The sequence below is a fragment of the Leucoraja erinacea genome, chromosome 27 (assembly GCF_028641065.1).
Source record: "Leucoraja erinacea ecotype New England chromosome 27, Leri_hhj_1, whole genome shotgun sequence".
Classification (NCBI taxonomy): Eukaryota; Metazoa; Chordata; class Chondrichthyes; order Rajiformes; family Rajidae; genus Leucoraja; species Leucoraja erinaceus.
Window position 1 is genome coordinate 13278383 of NC_073403.1, and position 25063 is coordinate 13303445.

At 45.0% G+C, this 25063-nt stretch overlaps 1 protein-coding gene across 1 annotated transcript in view; it reads left to right on the forward strand.

Moving 5' to 3' along the window:
- Positions 1-25063, forward strand: part of ace (angiotensin I converting enzyme (peptidyl-dipeptidase A) 1) — a 97281-nt gene that overhangs the window by 1113 nt on the left and 71105 nt on the right. Inside the window, 3 exon segments of the mRNA XM_055657075.1 lie at positions 14499-14663; positions 17932-18031; positions 23466-23609. Coding sequence (XP_055513050.1) covers positions 14499-14663; positions 17932-18031; positions 23466-23609 — 409 coding nt within the window.

Genomic DNA, 25063 nt, shown 5'->3' on the forward strand with positions numbered 1-25063 from the left:
AAAAGCACTGCCACATATTAAGCAATCCACAGGCATAAGTAGTTTCCTACTCTGTGCAGTTCCCCGTGAGCAGCAGGCAGGGTGTGGGTCCAGGAGATACACACAGCAAACATAGTTGGTGATGTCTTAATATCGAGAAAGATGCTTTGGAAATATTTGTGGCAGATTGGGGCAGCAGATGGTGATGCTGCCTCACAGCACCAGTTACCCTGAATCAATCTAGACCTCCGGTGCTATCTGTGTGGAGTTTGTATGTTCTCCCTGTGACCGCCTGGTGCCCAGAGACATTAGCCAAGGTGTCAGCGCGTGCTGAAGCAATAGAAAATAAGTCAGTGCGGTGGGTTAAAGTGAGCAGAGATCAGTTCTGGGGGGCAGGTTAGAAAATGGGTGACCAGCTGGATCATGGTGCAGGTTATAAATTGGGCTGTGAACATCAGTGGGAAGGCGAGAGGACGTTAGTAAATGGGCTCGGGGATAGTCACATCACGAGTCAGAAAGCAGGGCGGACGGTGGAACAGTGGGCAGAGAAACAGTAGCTCAGAACCATGTCACTGGGAGGATCAGAGTTCATAAATTCACAAGTTATAAGGGCAGAATCAGTCCATTCAGCCCATCAAGTCTACCCCGCCATTCAATCATGGCTGATCTATCGTTCCCTCTTAACCCCATTCTGCTGCCTTCTCCCCATAACCACTGGCACCCGTACTAATCAAGAATCTGTCAACCTCTTGAGAGACAATCAGAGCATAGATGAGGGCACTGGTGAGAGAGTTGGCGAGGGAGAGCGTGTGTCGGGGAGCAGAAGGTGAGGTCAAAATCTACTCTTGAAACAACCAGCACACAAACGCACGAGTGAAGATTGAACTACACATTTGATTAGCACTCCAACATACTCATCTTGTTGTGGAGCACTTTAGGATATCCCAGCATGTGGCATGGAAACAGGTCGCTGAAAGTCTGTCCCAGGCCCCAACACTGCCATGGAGTCATAGAGTCAGATTGTGATACAGTGTGGAAACAGGCCCTTCGGCCCAACTTGCCCATATTGGCCAACATGTCCCAGCTACACTAGTTCCACCTGCCTGTGCTCGGTACATATCCCTCCAAACCTGTCCTATCCATGTACCTGTGCAACTGATTGTTAAACATAGAAATAGAAATTAGGTGCGGGAGTAGGCCATTCGGCCCTTCGAGCCTGCACCGCCATTCAATATGATCATGGCTGATGCGATAGTCTCAGCCTCAACTACCTCCTCTGGCAGCTTGTTCCATACACCCACCAAACTTTGTGTGAAAAAGTTACCCCTCAGTTTCCTATTAAACCTTTTCCTCTTAATCTTGAACGCAAGTCCTATGCCCTCTCACCAGGGTTTGTGCACAGCTTCACATGCACATATTTCCTTATAACACAAGAGACAATTCATCTATTGAGTCTTTACACCCATATCAGTCCTCTTCCCGACTTATTTCCCTACAATATATTCCTTGTCGCACACCCATGAACCCTATTGGGATTCTTCTGCCACCCATCTAGTGCGGAAGTAATTTGCATTGCCGATATCGCACCAACCAGCATGTCCTTGAAACAGGCTCACCACGTGGTCACATGGAGGACATGCAAACTCCACACAGAGACAATTGGAGGTCGGGTTCGAATCAGGGTCACCTGAGTTGTGAGAATGCAGCACCACGTACTATACCATTGTGCCACACGTAATTCCAAAGTATCTTTCACAATCCCAAGACATTTCCAATGCTATTAAAACGCAACTACAAACCACAGGCACTGTTGCTGGGTACAAATCAGGGCCCACTACTGAACTCATAATAAAAAAGAAAGAAGATGCAAATGTTGAAAATCGAAATAAAGAAAGAAAAGGGTAGAAATGCGCCTCAGCCTTTCACAGAGACTGCCTGAGCTGCTGAGTATTTCCAGCATTTTCTGTTTTTACTTCCAATCCTAGTCTTTGGCAAGGCTGAGACTGTATATTTTGAGACGAGGTATGCTATGTTACTTATTAGCCTCAGGTTAGATATAAAAGAACTAGTAATATATGGGGATTTGCAAGTTGTTTTTTTTATACCCAAGAGGTAATCAACTTGTAAAATAGGTTACCAAGGCCATGTGAAAGTCCAAGGGACAATCTAATGTGTTCAAACTCTGACAGGGTTTAACGTAAATGCAGGAGCTACATTACAACTTTTCTGCGGAGTCTGCATTTCGCCGATTTCCAGCCCCTTGCACGTCTTGCATTTCCTTTACTCGATGCTCACAGCCCTGCTGGCAAACATCCAGGCCATGACTCTGGAATTCCATCTCTAAAGCTCCCCATTCCACTCCTCCCCTCCCTGAAGCTTCCGAGAAGTGAGCAGTGAGAACCAGGAATGCACAATCACTTGTCACAACGTCGACACTTCGACAACTTTCGGAACTCAGCCTGGGATGCTGGAAAACAATGAACCGAGGCCAAATGAACTGACTCAGATAAAATGTTGGCTTTGCTGGTCACACCATTCAACGTTCAACCTAAGAATATGGGCTCAATCAGTCCATTCTGAAAGCTTTGGGTTCCCTCTGCCCCTGTTCCCATTTTAATGAACCTAATGGACCTGTCCCACTTAGGCGATTTTTTAGGCAACTACTAGTTTGTCGCCACATGTTCGCTGGTGGTCACCGGGAGTAGTCTCCTCAGTCGTGCAAAAAGTCGATGCGTCTTTGTGGTCACTGCTAAATTTTCAACGTGTTGAAAAATTTTCACCGACAGTGGGTTTGACGCCAATGAGCGTAGCTTGACTTCTGCCGATGTAGGTGCTGTCGTAGGTTGACGTCGGTTTTTCTGCGACCTGCTACAACAATGACAGTCGCTGGCAGCATCAAGACAGTTGCCTAAAAACACGTCAAGTGGGACAGGCCCATTAAAGTTGACCCACTTGGTGACCTGCCTGTGGATCTCCTCTCACATCTCCCTGCCACTTGTGTCATTTGGTCACCTTCCCATCCCCAAACACCTTGAGACCTTTGTGTTGTCCACTTCGTCAGAAGATTGTACACCTTCACACTTTTGTTCTTTAACTAACAGTTTGATCGAACGTGCCTTTAAATGTTGCTTGCAACTGTCTGTCTTGATTTAGTAGGAAAGAACTGCAGATGCTGGTTTAAATCGAAGGTATTCACAAACTGCTGGAGAAACTCAGCAGGACAGGCAGCATCTCTGGAGAGAAAGAATGGGTGACGTTTCGGGTCGAGACCTTTCTTCAGACTTCTGCCTTTCCTCCCACACTTCAGTCTGACGAAGGGTCTCGACCCGAAACATCACCCATGCCTTCTATCCAGAGATGCTGCCTGTCCTGCTAAGTTACTCCAGCAGTTTGTGTCTTTTGATTTAGCTCATTGTATGCAAGTGTTTGACAGTAGAGGGCCTTGTGTGCTTTCGGTTGCCTCCTCCGCGGAGAGGCGACTTTTTCCATGTCGCCTCCCTCACGGCCTAACACCATGGATTGGAGCGGCCTTTCCCGGAGTCGGGCCCGGAGCTACAACTGCGGGCGCAGTGTGGACTTTTCCATCGCGGGGTGGACGAACCCTTGCCGGGTCCACCAGAGAGGACTGCTCCGATCGCTGGCCCGCGGACTGTTACATCCTGAAGCCGCGGTCTGTGGTGCTTCTAGACGCGGGCACGGCGTGGACTTGCCATCCGGAGCCTGGGATCCCTCGCCGGGGATCGCCAGAGAAGAGCTCCGACCGCCAGCCTGTGGCCTATAACATCCTGAAGCCGCAGTCTCCAGTAAGAAAGCGCTGATTCGGGACCTCCAAGCCATGGAGTGTGTTTGACCGTCCCGACGTCGGAGTTTGAATCATCCCGACGAGAGGGCCCGTACATCGGGCCGTCCATAGCGGCGACTACGGAGGGTTTATGGCCCCGACCATGGATGAACAAAGGAGGAGGACTGGCTGAACTTTGTGCCTGCCACCACAGTGAAGAATGCTATGGTGGATGCTTGTGTTAAATCTTATTGTGTATTGTGTGTTATTTTTAATTGTATCGCTGCAGGTATGCCTTCCGGTGCATGTGACAAATAAAATTGACTTTGACTTTGTTCATGTTGTTGCATCTACTCACAGCTATTCGGGTTTAACTCGCTGGGGCTGCTTAAATATGACAGACTGGAAAACATACATGGTGACCGGGTGTGTAGTGCTCACAAGATTCACCACCTACGTCTTTATCATGATACCAGCATCCAAGCAACACCAACCACATCTTCAGTGCTCGTTCATGGGATGTAATCCCATGGGGTTGGCACCAGCAGAACCCAAACCGTTACCTCTTAAAGATTCAGATTCAGATTCAGATTCAATTTTAATTGTCATTGTCAGTGTACAGTACAGAGACAACGAAATGCATTTAGCATCTCCTTTGAAGAGCGACATAGCAAACGATTTTGAATAAACAAAATAAATAATAAGTGTCCGGGGGGGGGGGGGGGGTGATTGGCAGTCACCGAGGTACGTTGTTCGGCAAAGGAGGGGTGCTCATAGGCTTCGGCAAAGGAGGGGTGCTCATTGCTTGCTACTGTTTATGGAAGCCATTGTAAATCTCATGGGAGGGTTGAGAAAGTGAGGGCACTCCTTCCTTGTGAGGGACTTGCGGACGTGGGGGTTTGTTTGACAGTAGAGGGTGTGGACGGAATGGGAGTGTGGGAGATGGTGTGCGAGGTATTGGAAGTGTGGTGGGACAGCTGTGAGCAGGGTTACAAGCCGCTGACTATACCCTCTTCCATGCATGTGATCTGGGGCTGGCACGATGAAGTCCTCCCACCCAATTCTGCTCCACTGGTTAGTGATCTGCAGCAGTGTGTAATCTCTAGACTAATTCAGGTTTCAGTGAGGGAGCTGCAGTCTGTGTGAAGCCTCAGGAACTAACGCCAGTTCTGGGGAGGGCAAACTTTCACTGTTTCTGGAGTCAATGGCAACCTTTGGTACCCATTTTCCTTATTCCTCTTCACGAAGATGCCCAGCAGAAGCTTTTTCATAGCATCTAAGACTGGACATTAAGTCCTATAGATAGGTGGCACCGCGGTAAAGTTGCTGCCTTACAGTTCCAGAGACCCAGGTTCGATCCTGACTACGGGTGCTGTTAAGCCCCTGTCCCACGATGCAAGTTTACCCAAGCGCTCTCCCGAGTTAAAAAAAAAAATCTAACTCGTGGTACTTCATCGCAAGTATTTTTTTACTCTTGGATATTTTTCATAGTGTTGAAAAACCTTCACAAGTTACCGCGTTTCCCGAGTACCTGCCGTTAGCATTACGAGCCACTACGAGACATCCACTATGTACATTCTCCGTACTTACGAGCTTGATTTTTTTTTTAAACTCGGGAGAGCTCTTGGGTAAATTTGCATCGTGGGACAGAGGCTATGGAGTTTGTATGTTGTCCCCATGACTGTGTGGGTTTTCTCCTGGTGCCCATGTTTCCTCCCACACTCCATTGACCTAGAGGTTTGCAGGATAATAGGCTTCGGCAAAGATGGTAAATTGTCCCTAGTGCGTAGGATAGTGCTAGTGTACAGGAATCACTGGTTAGTGCCAACTTGGTGGGCCAAAGGGTCTATTTCCGCACAGTATCTCCAGACTAAACAAAAACTAAAAGCACCAAACTCCCAGAATTACATCGGCCATGTTGCTCTTAATGTTTGTAAATGAGAGCACAATATCTTCAAGCTTTCATTTCTATGATGGGAGTAAGACGTCTTTACTTAAGATGGAAGCTGGATTTTGTTCGAGGCGCTCCTCAGCGCTGAATGTTTGTGCTGAAGGCTGTTTGTTTGATCTGGTTTTTACATCCCAGGAGGTGAGAACGTGATAAACACACATGGAGCTGTCAGAGGCCACTGGCCTGTGGAGAACATGCTGGCAATGTGACGAAGATCCAATTAGCCTCCCTCTGTCAGCTCTTTCCTCAAGTGCCCTCAACCTTCGCAGCATAAATTATGCCGATGTACAATACTAGAAATTCTCAGCCTAGAAATTGGAGTTAACCTTTATTTGGTGCGCTGAACAGGTGGCTACTTCATTGCCAGTTATTGGACAATTCAAAATTTGCGAAATTGGGAAGGTTTACCTTTAAGGAGATGTGTGGGACAAGATTTATACCCAAAGGCGGGTGGGCGCCTAGAACTGGCTGGAGGCAAATATAATAGGTGTGCCTAAGACTTATACTGACTATCTTCCCTCTATTCTTTCAATCTGAAGGAAAGGTCCCGACCCAAAACGTCAACTGTGCACTTCCCGCCGCAGATGCTTCTCCACCTTTAGACTTTAGACAGGCATGTGGATATGCATGGAATGAAGGGTTAGGGATCATGTGCAGACAGATTAGATTAGTTTATCATGTTCGACACTGCCATTATGGGTCAAAAGGGCCCTGTGCTGTTCTGTACTTTTCTACATTTCATGATCTATGTTTAAGAATTCTCAGAGTGTTTTTCACCCTGGCCTGCTGCATGGGACCGCAACCCACACTGTTCTGACTGCATCTGCCTGCAGAGATTACAACTGCTGTTGGTGATAATGGGGAGTAGGCTGCAACCTTAAAATGGAGGATTAAAGAGACTGTAGATGCTGGAGTCAGGAGCAGCAAACTAATTGCTGGAGGAATTCGGCAGGTTGAGCAGCACCTGTGGAGGGAGTTGCACGGTTGAAGATTTGGGTCTGGTCCCTTCCTCAGTATAAGGAAGCGGGGGGGGGGGGGCATGGGTGACAAGTGAAGGGTGGATGCGGGGGAGGAGGTATTGATTGGCAGATGGAGTGGAGTGGGAAGGGTGGAAATAGCGACAGAGGCTGGCAAGTGAGGCAACAGAGGGCTTCTTCCACTTATCGAGTCCACACACAAGATTAGATGTTGTTCAGCAAGAGATTGCAACCTTAACGTGGTCCGCCCTGTTTCGACGAATGCAATCAACCTGGCGTGCACAACCAAATAGAACAAGTTGTCCTACAACTTTAGGCTGTGCATGCCATACGCAAGAAGAATACATTTCTCGGCATCTGCATGCAATGGTGTCTGTCTTGTCGCTTCTTGTACTTCATGCGCATGGTGGTGGAAAGATTGGTGGAAACAGGGTCGCGACGTGAACGCCCTTTCCTTGACCCCAACAGAAGGCTGCCGATAATAGAATCTGATAGCAGGTAAAAGTGAAGCACAGGAAAGAAATGGAGGTGATGTGAGCAGAACAATGGGGAGGGGGACAGGGGGGACTGGTCGAGAGGAATGTGTGGGTGATAAACAGATTGAATGAGTTGGGGAAGGAAAAAAAAACATTAATAGTAGCTTGGGGGGAGCTTAAAAAGAAGCATGTGTACGTGAGGTCCTGGATACATTAGACAGAGAGAAAAGGGGGTAAAAAGGTAAGCCTGTTACCTGAAATTGGAGCATTCAATGTTCAGGCATTGGGCAATAGATTACAGGCTGAATGAGGTGCTGTTCCTCAAAGCCTAAAGACTTTTCTCCATGGTAGCTACAGTGTAGCTGTATCCACTCCACTGTCTCTCACCATCATCATCGTGGACCAGGTCCAAAGTCAACAATGGACTCAAGAAGCTGGGCGGTATCAGTCCTTGATTCCGCAGAGATCTTATTCCTTGGCTCAGCTGACGACTAATGAAACACATAATGATTCTCTGCACTGTGAAGAAAAGTATACAGGGCATTAAAGATTCATCGAAGCAAAAGCAGAGAGCAATACATTATTGTCCCGATGGGGAACTTTTTAATTCACATCTGCATGCTGACAATTTGAGGGGCTTGTGCCTTGCTTTGCTTGGAGCTGTAAAGGAAAGTCAGAGGTTGCACTTTAATTTCTGTTGGCACAGCAGAGTTAGCACAAAGCCATAATCATACAGCATGGAGACAGGCTCTTCGGCCCAACTTGCCCAGGTTGACCAACATGCCCCATCTACACTAGTCGCACCAGCCCATATTCCTCTAAACCTATGCTATCCATGTACCGGTCTAAATGTTTCTTAAACGCTGATGTTAACGATAACGAGGCAAGAGGGACATTATGTTAAAGCATAAGTAAACGCTGGAATTCTGGATGGGGAACAAGGCCTGAATGTTTCCCGATTCTAGGTGTCGACTGACGCAATGGTCCTGTCACCACCCTTGTCTACAGTTGTACAAGGACTTGGATTCATGAATACTAACACGATACAACCCAAGAAGCATTCAGTAATTAAACTGTACGAACAACTCAGCTGGTCACATGCTTTCAGCCAACCGTAAACATTTGCAAATTGAAAACAGGAATCGACTTTGAAAAAGCAATGTTCTTGAACAAAACAGAATGTTTTATTCCATAGCATTTTTATTAGAAATGCTATTTGAATCCAATTACAAACTCAGCACCCTGTAATAGATAATTAATACTGTGTCTGGGCTACAGGGCTGTGCTGTTGAAAACCACATGAATGTGCAGTAAAGTAATTACATTTAGTTTAGTTTATACAGTAGTTCAGAATACAGAAACACAGTGTGGAACCAGGCCCTTCGGCCCACCGAAATTCTGCTGATTCACCCATACACTAATTCCATCCTACACACCATGGGCAATTTACAGAAGCCAATTAACCTACAAACCCGCACGTCTTTGGAATGTGGGGGGAAACCGGAGCACCCGGAGAAAACCCGCACGGTCACAGGGAGAACGTGTAAACTCCATACAGACAGCACCCGTAATCAGGATCAAACCCAGGTCTCTGGTGCTGTTAGGCGGCAGTTCGACCACTGCACCATTGTGCCGGCCGGCCACATTTCATGGTAATTTGGTAGAAATAAAACTATCCCTACATTATTTAGCAGGATGTTTGTGTTTGCTGGCATATCTTTTTCAATGTCGGGCAGTCTTTACTGCCATATTTGAGCTCAGAAACTTCAAGAACATGTCCACACACAAGCAGCCATTATTCTCATGGTCCCATAGTCAGGGCTGCCAACATTGGGTGAGAGTTGGGAGTGAGAAATTGTGAGAGACAAGCCCGAGGGAGCATCGCGACCTGGGGGGAATAGGGGGGGGGGGGGGGGGGGGGGGGGGGGGGGGGGGGGGGGGGGGGGACTCCAAAACACGAAGCGCTGAGCATCAGGATCCAGACATCCTAGCCAACTAGCCTCAACTCCCGGCTCACATCTGGCGGTGCTCTCTGTCTGAACCAGGGGCTGCGGCAGCATTTTTGAAAGTGTGGGGGGGGGGGGGGGGGGGGGGGGGCTGAGCGATCACTGATCACTGGCCTTGGGGCTACCCGGCGAGGCAGTGAAGTGACCGAGTGGGGGGGGAGGGTGTGGGAGGGGAGTGCTATTTGAAATTTGATGTATTAAGATCATGTTTTAGTGCATTGTAGAAGTATGATTTCAATGTTTTTTGCTTTTCGCCTTTAATCTTATTTGTGTTTGTTGTTTCATGTGGGTCTCCTGCAAAAACATTATGTCGCTTTTCAACGATTTTAGTTGGGCAAAAATTTTACCCCTCTTAATTGGTTCGTTGGCACCCCTTATATTCCAACTACAAAATGTAATTCCTCCATTCTTTATTTGTCTATCATCTTGCATTGTAATCAGGGTAATATTCCTGAATCATATGGTGCAACCAAATACCTCAGAATTTTAGGACTTGGGTGGTCATCCCGGTTTATTAGATTTATATTGCATCTCCTTCTTGTAAAGTGCCTTAGAAAAAGAAAAAAAGAATGTGATATACAATTACTTTCAAAAAAATTAAACAGATAAAAATCTTGATTGTGCTTTTAAAAAAAAGGTGCTATTAAGGTATCTAAGGGAAGATACCTTAAGGACGAATAGCCATCAATGATGGCAAAAAATGTATCGACCTCCTTGATGTTGTTATACATTGAGCTCCTCCCCTTGGTGAATCCTCATAAAAAGTTACATACCGTTTCATATTTTGTCTTTTCTTATATGAGTTTATCAAACCAGTGCATGACAGCCGAGAGAAAAAATAAAAAATAAAAAAAAAAGTTACCAGGAAGAGACATAAGGAGTAAAAAAAAACCCAAAACAAATATAGAACATAACATATACACGATTATATAAGTATATATGTCCTTCCAATTATCCAATCTTAATCTAATCTAAACTTTCCAATATATATCCCCCCAGGATTCTTACATAATATCCCATTCTATAACTACCATACATCATACAGGCCGGTACCAAAGGGTTAACTACCGTACAGGCAGGTGCCAAGGGGTTAAACTTTGAGCTTTTCATCCAAGGTTGAATATAACCAAGCTCTCTGAATAACACATTCCAACGAGATAAGCTTTTTAATTGCCTGGTTAGCTTGGCCATTTTAATCAGTTCAAAGCTCTGTAAAAAGTTCAATCTTCTTCTTTGTCGGCAGCTTGCCCCGATGTTTTCTTAACGATGTCCTCTGCATACTTTAAAGCTTTTCCGGGCTCTGCAAATGAGCGTTCAACGCCGTTATAAGATACCTTCATTTTTCCGGGGAAGTAAATTCCATATCTTACTCCTGGGACATCCCCCAAAGTGTGTCTTGCCGGTGTAAACAATCTCATTTTCTGGACTACCTCAGGAGAGTAATCGTGAAATATTCGCACATTATCCCCACGGTATGTTAGCTTCTTGCCATGAATGATCTTTTTCAATATAAATTCCACTGAAGAGATGTCACGGAATTTCACGATTATCTGTCTTGAATAATTTTTTCCTCTTGCAACATACCCAACTCGGTTAGCGACGTCTATTCTTGGTTCTTCTGACAGTTCAAAGACATCTTTGAGCAAATCAGTAACGAAAGTACATGCTTGAGATTCATGTCCCTCGCGTCCTTCCTTTACTCCAAGAATCTTCAAGTTATATCTCCGAGTTCTTGATTCCAGGTCCAGACATTTATCAGTCATTCTTCCAAGTTTTTCCTCTTCAGTTTTCTGTGATTGTTTCAAACTCTTTATTTCCGAGACAATCTCTTTTATCTCATTCTCCATCTCTTCCATTATCTCATCCAGCTTTCCGAAATCATCCTTTACACCTTTAAATTTCTTGTTGTAATCATTTTCAATTCTGACACACTCTGATTTTAATCTCTTATCAAATTCCTTATTCTGCTTTTTCAGTTCTTTTAACTCACTGCAAGTATTATCAATTTTTTGAGAAAGTTTCTCCATGCTAGCCTCCATACTCTGCTTGTTACTTTCCATGTGAGACTCCATACTTTGCATCTTCTCCAGTGTAATGTTAATTGTAGCATTCATATCTAAAAGCAATTGCTTCACTTCTTTCTCCTTCTTGTCTCCTTTTGTTGCCATTTCAAACAGAGACCCTTGTCTGTAAGAATCTTCTTCTTCTGAACCTTCTTCTGTCGTTTGCAGAGTATCCAATACTTTCTCGAGCTGAAGGCTGATAGTGTTTTTCTCTGGCGCCCTTGAACGATTATCTCTGCTCATTTAAACTCATTTAAACACCCGATTTCACCATTAATCTCCCCGATTTTCACGTCTTCTTCTGATGATATCACCCTTACACAACACCAGGCAACTTCGGTGAGTTTTTTAAAAAATCGGTGCTGACTTAAAACGGCTTTTACAATTTTTTACGGGGGAGAAGCTCAATGCCGCGCCTTAATTCTCCATGACGCCGCCGGAAGTCCTACTGTTGGCAGGTGTGGGCAAGTTGCGCCGAAGGGCCTGTTTTCACACTATGACTACATTATACCTCCACCATGCATGGATGCTTCAAAATCAAGTGGTTGAGTTTTATTACCATTTACTCAAGCATAGAAACATAGAAAATAGGTGCAGGAATAGGCCATTTGGCCCTTCGAGCCAGCACTGCCATTCAATATGATCATGGTTGTTCATCTAAAATCATCTTTCCTGTTTTTACTGAGATGTGTTCAATTTATTCCCATCTTCCATTAAACCAAATATAATCATTTCAGTATTAGATAACATTCTAAAACTGTTGCAAAATAATATTAATCGGCCCCGGACATTTTTTATGATTGGTTTACTGTATTTTAACATTGTGTTTTTTACCTGCTTTTAACTATTTATACTGTTCCATCAGGGACTGGATTGGTTTTTTTTTAGTGTTATTATGTGTGAAGTGTTTTTAAATTTCATGTGCGATGCTCCGCTATTCACTGGGAAACGTCTTTTCATTTTGCACTGTACAACTGTTGCTTGCAAGATGACAATAAAGGTTGATTGATTGATTGATTGATTGCAAATAATATTAATATTGATTAATCAAGGTCTCTTTCATTTTGGTTTAACAGAGAGATAAACAGGAAATGTAACCACAAACAATATGGTCTCTTACCTAATCACTCAATTTTGAAGATAAACACAAAATGCTGGAGTAACAGCGGGGTCAGGCAGCATTTCTGGAGAAAAGGAAAAGTGACATTTTGGGTCAAGACCCTTCTTCAGGCTTTTGACTCAAAATGTCACTTGTAAACCAGCATCAGCAGTTCCTTCCTGCACATCTTATCTGCTCCACTACATTTTGCGTTGTTTATAGTATAGTTGCTTCAAAATTCAATTTTGAATCAACCTACTATAAACAGTTTGAAAAGATCAGAGAGAACATGGGACCACACTGTATACAGGGTGCAGATGTACAGTTTATACATCAAGGGCGCCGAACGATTGGCAGCCCACCAACAATCTGTTTGTTTTCTCGTCTCTTTTAAAAAATTTTAAGTTTTATAAGTCTGCGTAAATGTTCTCTGGTTTGTTTTATGTGGTGTGATGGGGGAGGGTGGGGGAACTTTTTTGTCAGTTTCTTACCTTGCCAGAGTCTGCGGCCTACCATCGATGGAGGCCTCCTCAGACTAATCCGGTGCGGGGGAGCTGACATCCACCCGATGCAGGAGATGGATTGCCCCGACGCGGAGGGCCCAAAACACCGCCGTCTACGGGAGTCAAGATCGCCCCAAATAGGTCCTTCTGCAGGTCCTTCTGTAGGAGCAAAGAGGCCCTTCTGCAGTTGTACAGAGCCACACCTGGAGTATTGTGTGCAGTTTTGGTCCCCTAATTTGAGGAAGGACATTCTTGCTATTGAGGGAGTGCAGCGTAGTTTTTCAATGTTAATTCCCGGGATGGTGGGACTGTCATATGCTGAGAGAATGGAGCATCTGGGCTTGTACTCTCTGGAGGCAGGTTCTCTGGATACTTTCAAGAGAGAGCTAGATAAGGCTCTTAACAATAGCGGAGTCAGGGGATATGGGGAGAAGGCAGGAACGGGGTACTGATTGGGGATGATCAGCCATGATCACATTGAGTGGCGGTGCTGGCTGGAAGGGCTGAATGGCCTACTCCTGCACCTATTGTCTATTGTCTATTGTCGCGTCAATGGAGGGCTCAAGGCCCCCGACCGCGGAAGAGCAAAGGGAAGAGTGAACTTTTTTTCACCTTCCATCAGTGAGGAATGTGGAGGAGTCACTGTGGTGGATGTTTATCTTTAAATGTGTTCTGTTGCTTTTTATCTGTATGACTGACTTGGCAAATTAAATTCCTCATATGTTGCAACACATACTAGGCTAAAAAAGTATTATTGGGATTGTGATTGTGTTCTCATTGTTTTCAGCATTGTGCTATACAACTTCCACATAAGCTCCAAATTCAAATTTCACCAGTCAAAGCATTTTTCACAAAACATGTTCCTTATGGGCCTGTCCCACTTAGGCGACTTTTTAGGCAACTGCAGGAGACTCTATGGTCACAACATGTTCGCAGGTGGTTGCCGGGGAGTCGCCTTCATGGTCGTGAGGAGTTCCCGCATTCTGGGAACTCGTCGCGGACTCATTATGGTCGCCGTGGCTTTTTCAACATGTTGAAAATTTAGCGGCGACCAGAATGAAGCCGTTGGTTCATTGCAATTGATTTGCGGCCCCCTCGAGTGAACGAGATGCACGAAGATCTATATTATCCTGCCCTCGCGCAAACCGTGGGCAGAGCAAAGCTCACCAGAAGACTAAGCAGCAACGTGGCAGAGTCAACTAGAGCATTCACACAGCCGGGTCTGCTAGGCTCCGGAAACTTGAGCACAAACTGCAGGGATGGTTTTCCAGTCGAGCACTGGAGAAGACTGCTGCCCTTTGGACCTAGCTGGGTGTAAGTGTGCTAGTTGAAGGCTAGGTGTTTGGAAGTTCTATCCAATATTGATTCCTTATCCAACTTGCCCAAGAGAATCCCTATAACATGCCCAAAACACATTACCCCTGACAAAGTTTACCTTATCCGAGATTTTCATTCTGTGCTCCCCATCCCTCCTGAGCCTTTTCTCTCTTTTCCGGTTTTGAAGACAGGTCTTTGATCTGAAGCATTAAATCCATTTCTTTCCTTACAGATGCTGCCCGTCTTGCTGAGAGTTTTTAAAAACTTTCCGTACAGCCACAGTTAAAAGGAGTTGTGGATTAACATTACTAACTAAACTAAAGTGGATGTTCTCTGTGTTCCACAGATCAATGCCTCCCTGGAGGAGCAGGAGTTTGTGGAAGCCTGGGCTAAGAAAGCAAAGGAGTTTGATGCCGTCAAAGTCAATTTCACGGATAAGAACCTGATACATCTTCTCGACAATATTCGCATCCTTGGCCCTGCTAACCTCCCGCAGACTGAAAGAGAGCAGGTATGAATTTAATTCTGGCAAAGCCGTTCTCTCACGTAGTGAGGCACATTGGCACAGCGGTAGAGTTGCTGCCTTACAGCGCTTGCAGTGCCGGAGACCCGGGTTCGATTTTGACTACAGGTGCTGTCTGTACGGAGTTTGCACGTTCCCCCCGTGACCATGTGGGTTTTCTCTGAGATCTTCAGTTTCCTCCCACACTCCAAAGGCGTACAGGTTTGTAGGTTAATTGGCTTGATGTAAGTGTACAAATTCCCCTAGTGTGTGTAGGATGATGTTAGTGTGCGGGGATTGCTGGTCGATGCGGACTCGGTGGGCCGAAGGACCTGTACCGTTCTATATCTGTAAACTAAAACTAAACTAAACTAGTGACACCGGAATCCTTGTTGGGAAATCTCTGTTCCCCCTCAACTTAGCCATTAACCTCCCAACATCAGTCAAACTGGAGCCCAAGAATGACTCGTTCAGATGTTGTGACCAGCCAGGGTTTAGCCAGGCATTCAATCAGACCTTGGTTGATCTGTGCCAGAACTCTACTCAGCTCAGACTTGGCACCACTGGCCCCCAACACTCACACGCCAGTCAAGCTCAGCCCTGCAGTCTTGGACACCTCCAGCCTTTCCAAATAATCCCTGCACTTCATTAAAAATGTGCATCCTGATTTTATTACTGAATCTCCCAAATTTAATATTAACATGATGTTGTTCTGGCCTAGATTTCCCAGTCAGAATAAGCATTGTGTTTCAGCTACCCTGACCATTTACTTTAAGCATACAACTCACTCCAACCCAAGTTTCAGCATCATTTCCATTTCTTCAACTCATTCTCATAATAAATATCCCCAAAAGATCTATCCCCAGCACACCTCACTGAATGATCCCAACTTTCAATGATATAATCTTCTCCATATCCACCCATCTCCATGCTCTTTCACTTTTTGCTCTCTCATCCTCCCTACCCACTGTGCCTCCATTCTTTCCCCACCCTCTGGTGTCTACACTGGAGGATCTGCATCCTGCAGCACTCATTGTTTTCATTACTCTCCTTTTCAATCCATCTTGCATGATCCTTCACTTTCCCTCTGTACTATCTCACGCCAAATTGAGAATTCCCACCTCAGAGAAGGCACTCTTCCCAGTCCATAATGAGCCGTGACCCATCCCATTCTCTTCACACATCTCCTACCTGTTGCACATACTCAGAGTTAATTTTGTCAAGCTGTACTTATCATTCTGGATTTAGAAGTGGACCAAATATCATCACCTTCTCCGCAGTTCACTTCGGATGCTGGTTCACCTCTGCAGAAGGCCCTTGCAATCCAAAATCATATCAACAATCACATTGGTACATTGACCTGGTGGAAGGGTGACATCATGAAGATGCCCCTTACTGTATTCCCATCTCGTGACCCACTCCAGGTATTATGGCAGTGATCTAGCTCTTACCCCTAAGTCAGAAACGACACCCTCCAACCTGACCTTAGATGTTGTGGCATAAAACCAGAGGCAACCCTGCTAAATTCTCAAACCTTGCCGGCCCCATTGATATGCGTGGAGGATCACCTGACCAGCTATGGCATGACATTATCTTAAGAGGCATTCCTTTCCCCGACCCGGAACAATGGTTTTCCCCGTCATTCCAGCTTATCTGATTGGAAAAAAATGAGAGAGTCAGGCAGGTGTTTGGGGCAGGAAAGTACCAACACTTGCCATTAATCTTTCACAAACAAGATGCTATCTTAGTCTAAGGAGAAATCCATGTACTTTCATTGGCATTTGGTGCTAGCTTAATTTTTCTGGAGCTAACATGTACCATTAGTTTCTGCCATTCATGGGTCAGGTATATTTTATAGTAGTTTTTTTTTTCCATTTTCAAGATTGTGGAGAATTGAATATTTTTACATTCATTCCACTGGGTTTCACCTTTTTGTCAAATGTGCAAGCTCAATGTTTGGTGTTGTATTGTGCCAGGTAGCCGGCAAGGCATGTTCCTGACCTATGGCCATTTTATCTTGGCCTTAGTCATGGTAAATCTCAGCTCCAGTTGTGATCCCTCCTCTGGGTGAATTGCCCTATTTTCCTCCTTTCCCCCAAATCTGAACCAAAGAGCTGAATTCTAGAGGTGCGGTGAGAGTGACTGTCCTGAATATCAAGGCAGTATTTGATTAAGTGTGGCATTCAGGTATGGACTAGACTGTGGCAAGTAATACTTGTGCCATTAAACCGCCAGGCAATGATAATCTCCAACAAGAAAGAATCCAACTAACCACCCTTAAATTCAATAGCATTACGTTTCTGAGATCCCACCATCAACATCCAAGGAAAATGAAGAAGACCAACTGGATAAATGGTACAGCACGGGGACAAGCCCTTTTCCCACCATGTCTGCAACAACCATGTTGCCAATATAAATTAATCAATTTTCCTGCACAAGGTCCATATTCCTCCATTGTTTATTAGAACCTATGCTGTCTAATAGCCTCTTAAACATTGCTGCTATATCTGTTTCTACCTCCTCCATCGACAGCACGTTCCAGGCACCCCGGTCTGAAAAAACTTGCCCCCCCCCACATTAAAGCTCTGCCCACTAATAGTTGACATTTCCACCATGGGGATAAATACTTTGATTGAATACCTTGTCTGTGCCTCTCATAATGTTATAAACGTCCATCAGGTCATCTCTCAGCCTCAAACACGCCAGAGAAAACAATCCAGGTTTGTCTAACCTATCATAGTTATTACACTCCAATCCAGGCAACATCCTAGTGAACCTCTTCAGCAACTTCTCCAAAGCCTCAACCTCCATTTAGTACGGAAACCTAAACTGCACACAATACGCCAAACGCGGCCAACTAAAGTTTTATACCGATTCTCATAAACGTTTCGGTATTATACCTACAGGTAGAAAAGAGATTTAAAAGAGAAGAGCGATTGTAAGAAAGGTGGTAGGTCTTTCTCCAGGAAGGGAACACAAAGAGGCGCCATGCTCTGGCAACTTTCTACAGGGGAAATATTCAAATGTCCAATCTTTCTCTAGAATGTTGTCCGTATTCCAATGAAAACTTAGTTGTCCCAGGAAATGTACTCTGCTACAATACAATGGGCATCCATATTATAGACCTCCGATCTATTTCTTGACTACAATGGAATGGGACTTAATGTAGATGTGATATTACCAGAAACAAAACTATGATCTTTGCTTTTATTCTCTTCTGATATTGCAGACTCTTGGTTTATGCTGCAGGGTGCTAACCTACTTCCTTTTGTTTCAGTACAACACCATCCTGAGTGAAATGGACAATATATATTCCACAGCTAAGGTGTGTCCATATGGTGAAAAAGACCAGAGCAAATGTTGGTCTCTCGAGCCAGGTAAGTCAGATGGGGGAATTAGCAATGTTACTTAAGAGGCCGCAATGCAGCAGAGGGAACATCAATATTTAGTCTTTCCAGACCAGGAAGAACATTAACTTGAGCAATTTAGACCAAGGTCAGGATCCACCCCCACACACTGTATATAAGGTACATTGAGAAATCACAATATGTCCATGCTTGTTCATGCTGGTGGCTGATCAACATGTCATAGTTTCATTTAGTTCAGATATAATAAACAGTATGAAAACATGCTCTTCAACCCACCGGGTCTACACTGACCATTAATCAACTGCTCACACTAGTTCTGTTATTCCACTTTCTCATCCATTCACACATTAGAGGCATTTTTGCAGAGGCCAGTTATTCTACGCATATTCTGAGGATCTGGGAGGAAACCGGAGAACCCGGCCGAAACCCACATGATCACAGAGAGAACATGCAAACTCCACACATGCAGCACCGAACCGTGGTCTCTAGTAGTCTACGAGTTACCTGCTCACTGACTCTATATATTATAGTCTAGTTTATTATTTCACATTTATCTAGATACAGTAAAAATAACTTTGGTTTGCATACTATTCAGGCAGGTCTTGCCATACAGGAGGACTGCAGATAATGCAAAAGAGAAAGAAAACAGTACATGATGTAGTATTACAGCTACTGAGAAAATGCTGATAAAAACATGTGGGTGTTTCAATGGGGTAGATTAAAAGGACAAGAAAACATATTTGGCTTATGTCAAAACCTGGCTACTTGCCTGCGATCTTAGTGGACTATTTCCATACACTTTGTATGATCAGATATAGTGCTTATGTATGGCAATACTTTACTGAACTACATGCAAAACAAAAATTTCACTGTATGTCTGTACGTGTGACAATAAAGAGCCATTGAACCATTGTCTGTTCAAGAGTCCGTTGACAGCAGGAAAGAACCTGTTCTTGAAACTGAAGATACGTGTTTTCAAACTTTAGTGTCTTCTGCCTGATGGGAGAATAAAGAGGGGAGAATCCCCTCTAAAGCTGGTCATCTGCTGAGCCCTCACTTCACCAGTTCAATCACTACTGTTATGTTTAGCCCTTCAAATCCTAAATCCTAGCTTTTCAGCTGTCTGATATCCCCACACTAAACCCTTTCACCAGACTGCCCCAGGCTCATCCTTCTCCCCTCCAGCTCATTGTAATCTGAACCACAAAGACAATCGTAGAAACTTCTGTTGCGATTGTAATTGGCCAGATAACAAAGTCTGCAGAATGACTGATACATACTGTAAACTGGAAAAGGACCTCCTCCGGGTGTGGATTAAGATACGTTTCTGGAGCTGATTTCAGAAAGTTCTCCATTTGAGTCTACGTATCCTGGCTTAAATGAACAAAACAGCAGACTTTCCTCTGTCCTTCTCCTCATACTGTAGACATACCCATCATGTTTGACATGACAGTGAAGAGGGTGCATTATCCTGGTATACCATGCTAACCAGCATGGTACCTGTCACTGGAATAATGACAAGCCACACAGTGAGAGACCACTACTCTGTAGGTACACAAAAAAGCTGGAGAAACTCAACGGGTGCAGCAGCATCTATGGAGCGAAGAAATAGGTAAAGTTTTGGGCCGAAACGTTGCCTATTTCCTTCGCTCCATAGATGCTGCTGCACCCGCTGAGTTTCTCCAGCTATTTTGTGTACCTTTGATTTTCCAGCATCTGCAGTTCCTTCTTTGACCACTGCTCTGTGTTCTGTGGCACGGTTTTGAACTAAAATATCAACAAATCTTTTATTCCTCACATAGTTCATCCAGCATATTGTTTGTTGCTTCATATTCCTGTATTTGCCAACTCTGGTGTCTCTATTCTTTGTCTACACCATGTTACATCTGGCATTCGAGTGTTTGGCCCTGCATGAACAGACCTTTGTTCCCTTTAGCCCGTGGAACACTTGCAAAAATATGGGATGGATTTGGCCGTGAGGAGAGAACTTTGCTTTTGTCCAGCTCAAATCCCTGCCTTGAATTTCCTCGAGGGAACAGTGATTATGTGAACAATCAAATGGTTTGTTATTCACTGGAAGCCTTGCTCATGTTGACATGCTAGTCTCCATCTTCCAGCCGTTTATGCTGTTCTTCTGTACACAGTCGGGTAGACGCACAGAGTCTCTTGCCCAGAGTTGGGGAATCGAGAACCAGAGGACATAGGCTTAAGGCAATGGGGGAGTGATTTATCAGGAACCTGAGGGGTAACATTTTCACGCAAAGGGGGGTAGATGTATGGAATGAGCTGCCAGAGGAGGTAGTTGATGCAGGTACTATTGCAAAGTTTAAAAAATATTTAGACAGATACATGGATAAGACAGGTTTACAGGGACATGGGCCAAATGCAGGCAGATGGGGCTAGTGTAGATGGGGCAAATTGGAGTGTGTGGGCAATTTGGGCCAAAGGGCCTGTTTCCACACTGTAAGACCCTATGACTTTATGCCACTGCCTGCCTTGATTATGGCACAACTTTTAAATTACTGAATTAGTAGTCCATGGGACTGAAGTTCTGATCTGGCAATGTGATTTAAGTATCGGTTCTGTAGAATTTAAATGCAACAATGTAAATAATCTGGAGTAAAAGAGTGACCCTCAGTTGGGGTAGCCATAAAGCCATGGGGTTGGCATAGTTTACTTAAGTTCTATCTGGAAAGGATTCTGCCATCCATATTCCGTCTGGTCTTACCAGCTGATCAAACCCACAGAAATACAATTGACTATTAACTGCTTTTTCAACTGGCCAAGCAATCCAATCATCTGAACCAGATGGACACATTAAAACACAGTGAGGGTATAATTAGGCAGATGACCTAGTGCCGAATTAGGCAAGGGCAGACCTGGATCTAGCAACTACACACCCACCTTGGTCAACACTGCTAGTCTTCCTCACAAATGTAGAATGTGTTCAATTTGGGAGAAGTGTCCCACATACTGGTCAAGGAACACAGGACTCCTGTAATGCTGGCCCATTCCTTGTCTCTCTCCTACCATCTGGGAGAAGATGCCGGAGCTTGAAAGCTCAAAGGCCGAGACTTAAGAACACTTATTTTCCAACAGCTATCAGAATCCTGAACCTATCACATCTTTCATTCCCCTTTTTGGAGGTGCTGCCACATACTCTTATTCATAACTCTCTCAATGAATACTTTTTGTCACTAGTTCAGACTGCACTGCAATCTTGCACCATTCCACTGTTTTGCACATTGTATTTATCAAAGGTTTCAAAGGTCCTTTATTGTCACGCGTACCAATTAAGGTACAGTGATATGGAAATTACCATACACCTACACGGAAAAAAAAGCAACAAGACACACAACTACATAAAAGTTAACATAAACATCCACCACAGCGGATTCGCCATATTCCTCACTGTGATGGAAGGCAGAAGATTGCCGAAGCTCCCGCAGCCGGCGGTCGAAGCCCCCATGTCAGGGCGATCGAAACTCCCGTGTCGGGGCGGTCTAAACACCCGCGTCGGGGCAATCAAAACTCCCGTGTCAGGGCGATCAAAACTCCTGTGTCAGTGCGGTCGAAACTCCCGCTGCTTTGTGTTCCCGAAGTCGGTCTCTGACCAGAGAACGCGGGCTCCATGATGTTAAAGTCCGCAAGCATCCACGGTTGGAGCGCCGAGGTTAACCCCTGGCAAAGGGATCGCGGGCTCCGTGATGGTAAGTCAGCAGGCTCCCGCGGTGGAACTCAAAATAGGACTCCAGCAAAGGCTGCCAATGTTAGGCCGCAGTGCGGACAGAGATACAACACGGAAAAAATACTAGGAAAATGGACAAGGGAGAGTCAATGGATGTAGTGTACCTGGACTTTCAGAAAGCATTTGATAAGGTCTCACATAGGAGATTAGTGGGCAAAATTAGGGCACATGGTATTGGGGGTAGAGTGCTGACATGGATAGAAAATTGGTTGGCAGACAGGAAACAAAGAGTAGGGATTAACGGGTACCTTTCAGTGTGGCAGGCAGTGACTAGCGGGGTACCGCAAGGCTCGGTGCTGGTACCGCAACTATTTACAATATACATTAATGATTTAGATGAAGATATTAAAAGTAACATTAGCAAAATTGCAGATGACACAAAGCTGGGTGGCAGTGTGAACTGTGAGGAGGATGCTATGAGAATGCAGGGTGACTTGAACAGGTTGGGTGAGTGGGAAGATGCATGGCAGATGCAGTTTAATGTGGATAAATGTGAGGTTATCCACTTTGGTGGCAAAAACAGAAAGGCAGATTATTATCTAAATGATGTCAAGTTGGGAAAAGGGGAAGTACAACAGGATCTGGGGGTCCTTGTTCATCAGTCAATGAAAGTAAGCATGCAGGTACAGCAGGCAGTGAAGAAAACGAATGGCATGTTGGTCTTCATAACAAGAGAAGTTGAGTATAGGAGCAAAGAGGTCCTTCTGCAGTTGTTCAGGGCCCTAGTGAGACCACACCTGGAGTATTGTGTGCTGTTTTGGTCCCCTAATTTGAGAAAGGACATTGTTGCTATTGAGGGAGTGCAGCGTAGGTTCACAAGGTTAATTCCCGGGATGGCGGGACTGTTATATGCTGAGAGAATGGAGCGGCTGGGCTTGTATACTCTGGAATTTAGGATGAGAGGCTATCTTATTGAAACATAGAAGATTGTTAAGGGTTTGGACACGCTAGAGGCAGGATACATGTTCCCGGACTCCAGAATCAGGGACCACTGTTTAAAAATAAGGGATAAGCCATTTAGAACGGAGACGAGGAAATACTTTTTCACACAGAGATTGGTGTGTCTGTGGAATTCTCTGCCTCAGAGAAGGTGGAGGCTGGTTCTCTGGATACTTTCAAGATAGAGCTTGATATGTCTTTAAAGATAGCGCAGTCAGGGGATATGGGGAGAAGGCAGGAACGGGGTACTGATTGTAGATGATCAGCCATGATCACATTGAATGGCGGTGCTGGCACGAAGGGCCGAATGGCCTACTCCTGCACCTATTGTCTCTTGTCTATTCACCATTGTCCGTCATTGTCTGCATATTATAAACTGTCTATTGCAACATGATGAAGAGACTATGACTGTCTAAATCATTTTTTTATGATTGGTTTATTGTATTTTAACATTGTGTTTTTACCTGCTTTTAACTATTTATACTGTTCCATCAGGGACTGGATTGTTTTTAGTGTTATTATGTGTGAAATGTTTTAAATTTCATGTGCGATGCTCCGCTATTCACTGGGAAACGTCTTTTCATTTTGCACTGTACAACTGTTGCTTGCAAGATGACAATAAAGGTTGATTGATTGATTGATTGATTGATTGTCTGATAGTTGTTTGTCTGTGAGTATGTCTGTGTTATAACTGTGCCTGTGTCTGTCCAATAACTCAATAACTTTCTCCTTCTCCCTCTCACTCTGGTGTTATAGAGCTGACAGATAAGATGGCAACATCCCGGGGTTACAAAGAGCTGCTCTATGCATGGGAAGGCTGGCACAACTCTGCAGGAATCCCACAGAAAGCCAACTACAAAACGTTTGTTGAAATGAGCAACAAAGCCTCACAAATGGACGGTTAGTACATTAACCCTCTCCAGGGGTCCAGAGCTGGGTGGCCAGCATTGATTCCCAGGAGCTGATCAGTGTCACCAGTAAAGACCCTTTGTGATATCAGATTCAGATTCAGATTCAGATTCAAACTTTATTGTCATTGTGCAGTGTACAGTACAGAGACAACGAAATGTAGTTAGCATCTCCCTAGAAGAGCGACAAAGAATATGAGCAATAAATAAATATATTTACGTGCATACAGTCACAGTAGTGCAATTATTTTTTCCTGCCGTCCGGGGGGAGGGGGGTGATTGGCAATCACCGAGGTACAGTGTTGAGTAATGTAACAGCCGCAGGGAAGAAGCTGTTCCTGGACCTGCTGGACCGGCAACGGAGAGACCTGTAGCGCCTCCCGGATGGTAGGAGGGTAAACAGTCTGTGGTTGGGGTGAGAGCAGTCCTTGACGATGCTGAGCGCCCTTCGCAGACAACGCTTGCTTTGGACAGACTCAATGGAGGGGAGTGAGGAACCGGTGATGCGTTGGGCAATTTTCACCACCCTCTGCAGTGCTTTCCGGTCGGAGACAGAGCAGTTGCCATACCATACTGTGATACAGTTGGTAAGGATGGTCTCGATGGTGCAGCGGTAGAAGTTCACCAGAATCTGAGGAGACAGATGGACCTTCTTTAGTCTCCTCAGGAAGAAGAGACGCTGGTGAGCATTCTTGACCAGAGTTGAGGTATTGTGGGTCCAAGAGAGGTCATCGGAGAGGTTCCACCTCCGTCCCGTTAATGTGGATGGGGGTGTGCGTGCCGCCCCTAGACTTTCTGAAGTCTACAATGAGCTCCTTGGTCTCATTGTAGACTCACTGCCCCACATATGAGTTAATGTGGGGCAGTCGGTCATGGTCTCTTCCTCAATGAATGCTCTGCACTAAATGTATCAGCATTTCTCTCGAATAGTGTCAACCTTCTCATTTGAATGTCCCGGTCTTCCTCTGGATATCTCCCATGGTCAAGAAGCCAGGGGATCACAATGGGAACGCTCCTAGCTCTGGTCTGGCCTTGTCCATCTGACCTCATTTTCAGGGAATCATGCACCTATACTCCCAAGTCTGAGAGTGTCTGCAACACTGTCCAGGGCTCCGCCATTTACTGCCCTGGTTTGACATACCGAAGTGTAACAGCTCACACATGTTAGATTTAAATTCCATTTGCCATTCCTTGGCCAACCTTCCCAACTGATTTAGATCTTGTTGTTAACTCAGATGCCATTCTTCACTGTCCACTATACCACCAATTTTGGCGTCATCTACAAATTTACTAACAATGTTAACTACTTTGGCTTCGGAATCATTGACATTGACAACAAAGAACAATGGACCTAGTACCGAACCCTGTAGTTCACCACTGGTCACATGTTGCCAACCAGACAAGCAACCCTCGCCAACCCCCTTTGATTCCTTTCTCCAAGCTAAT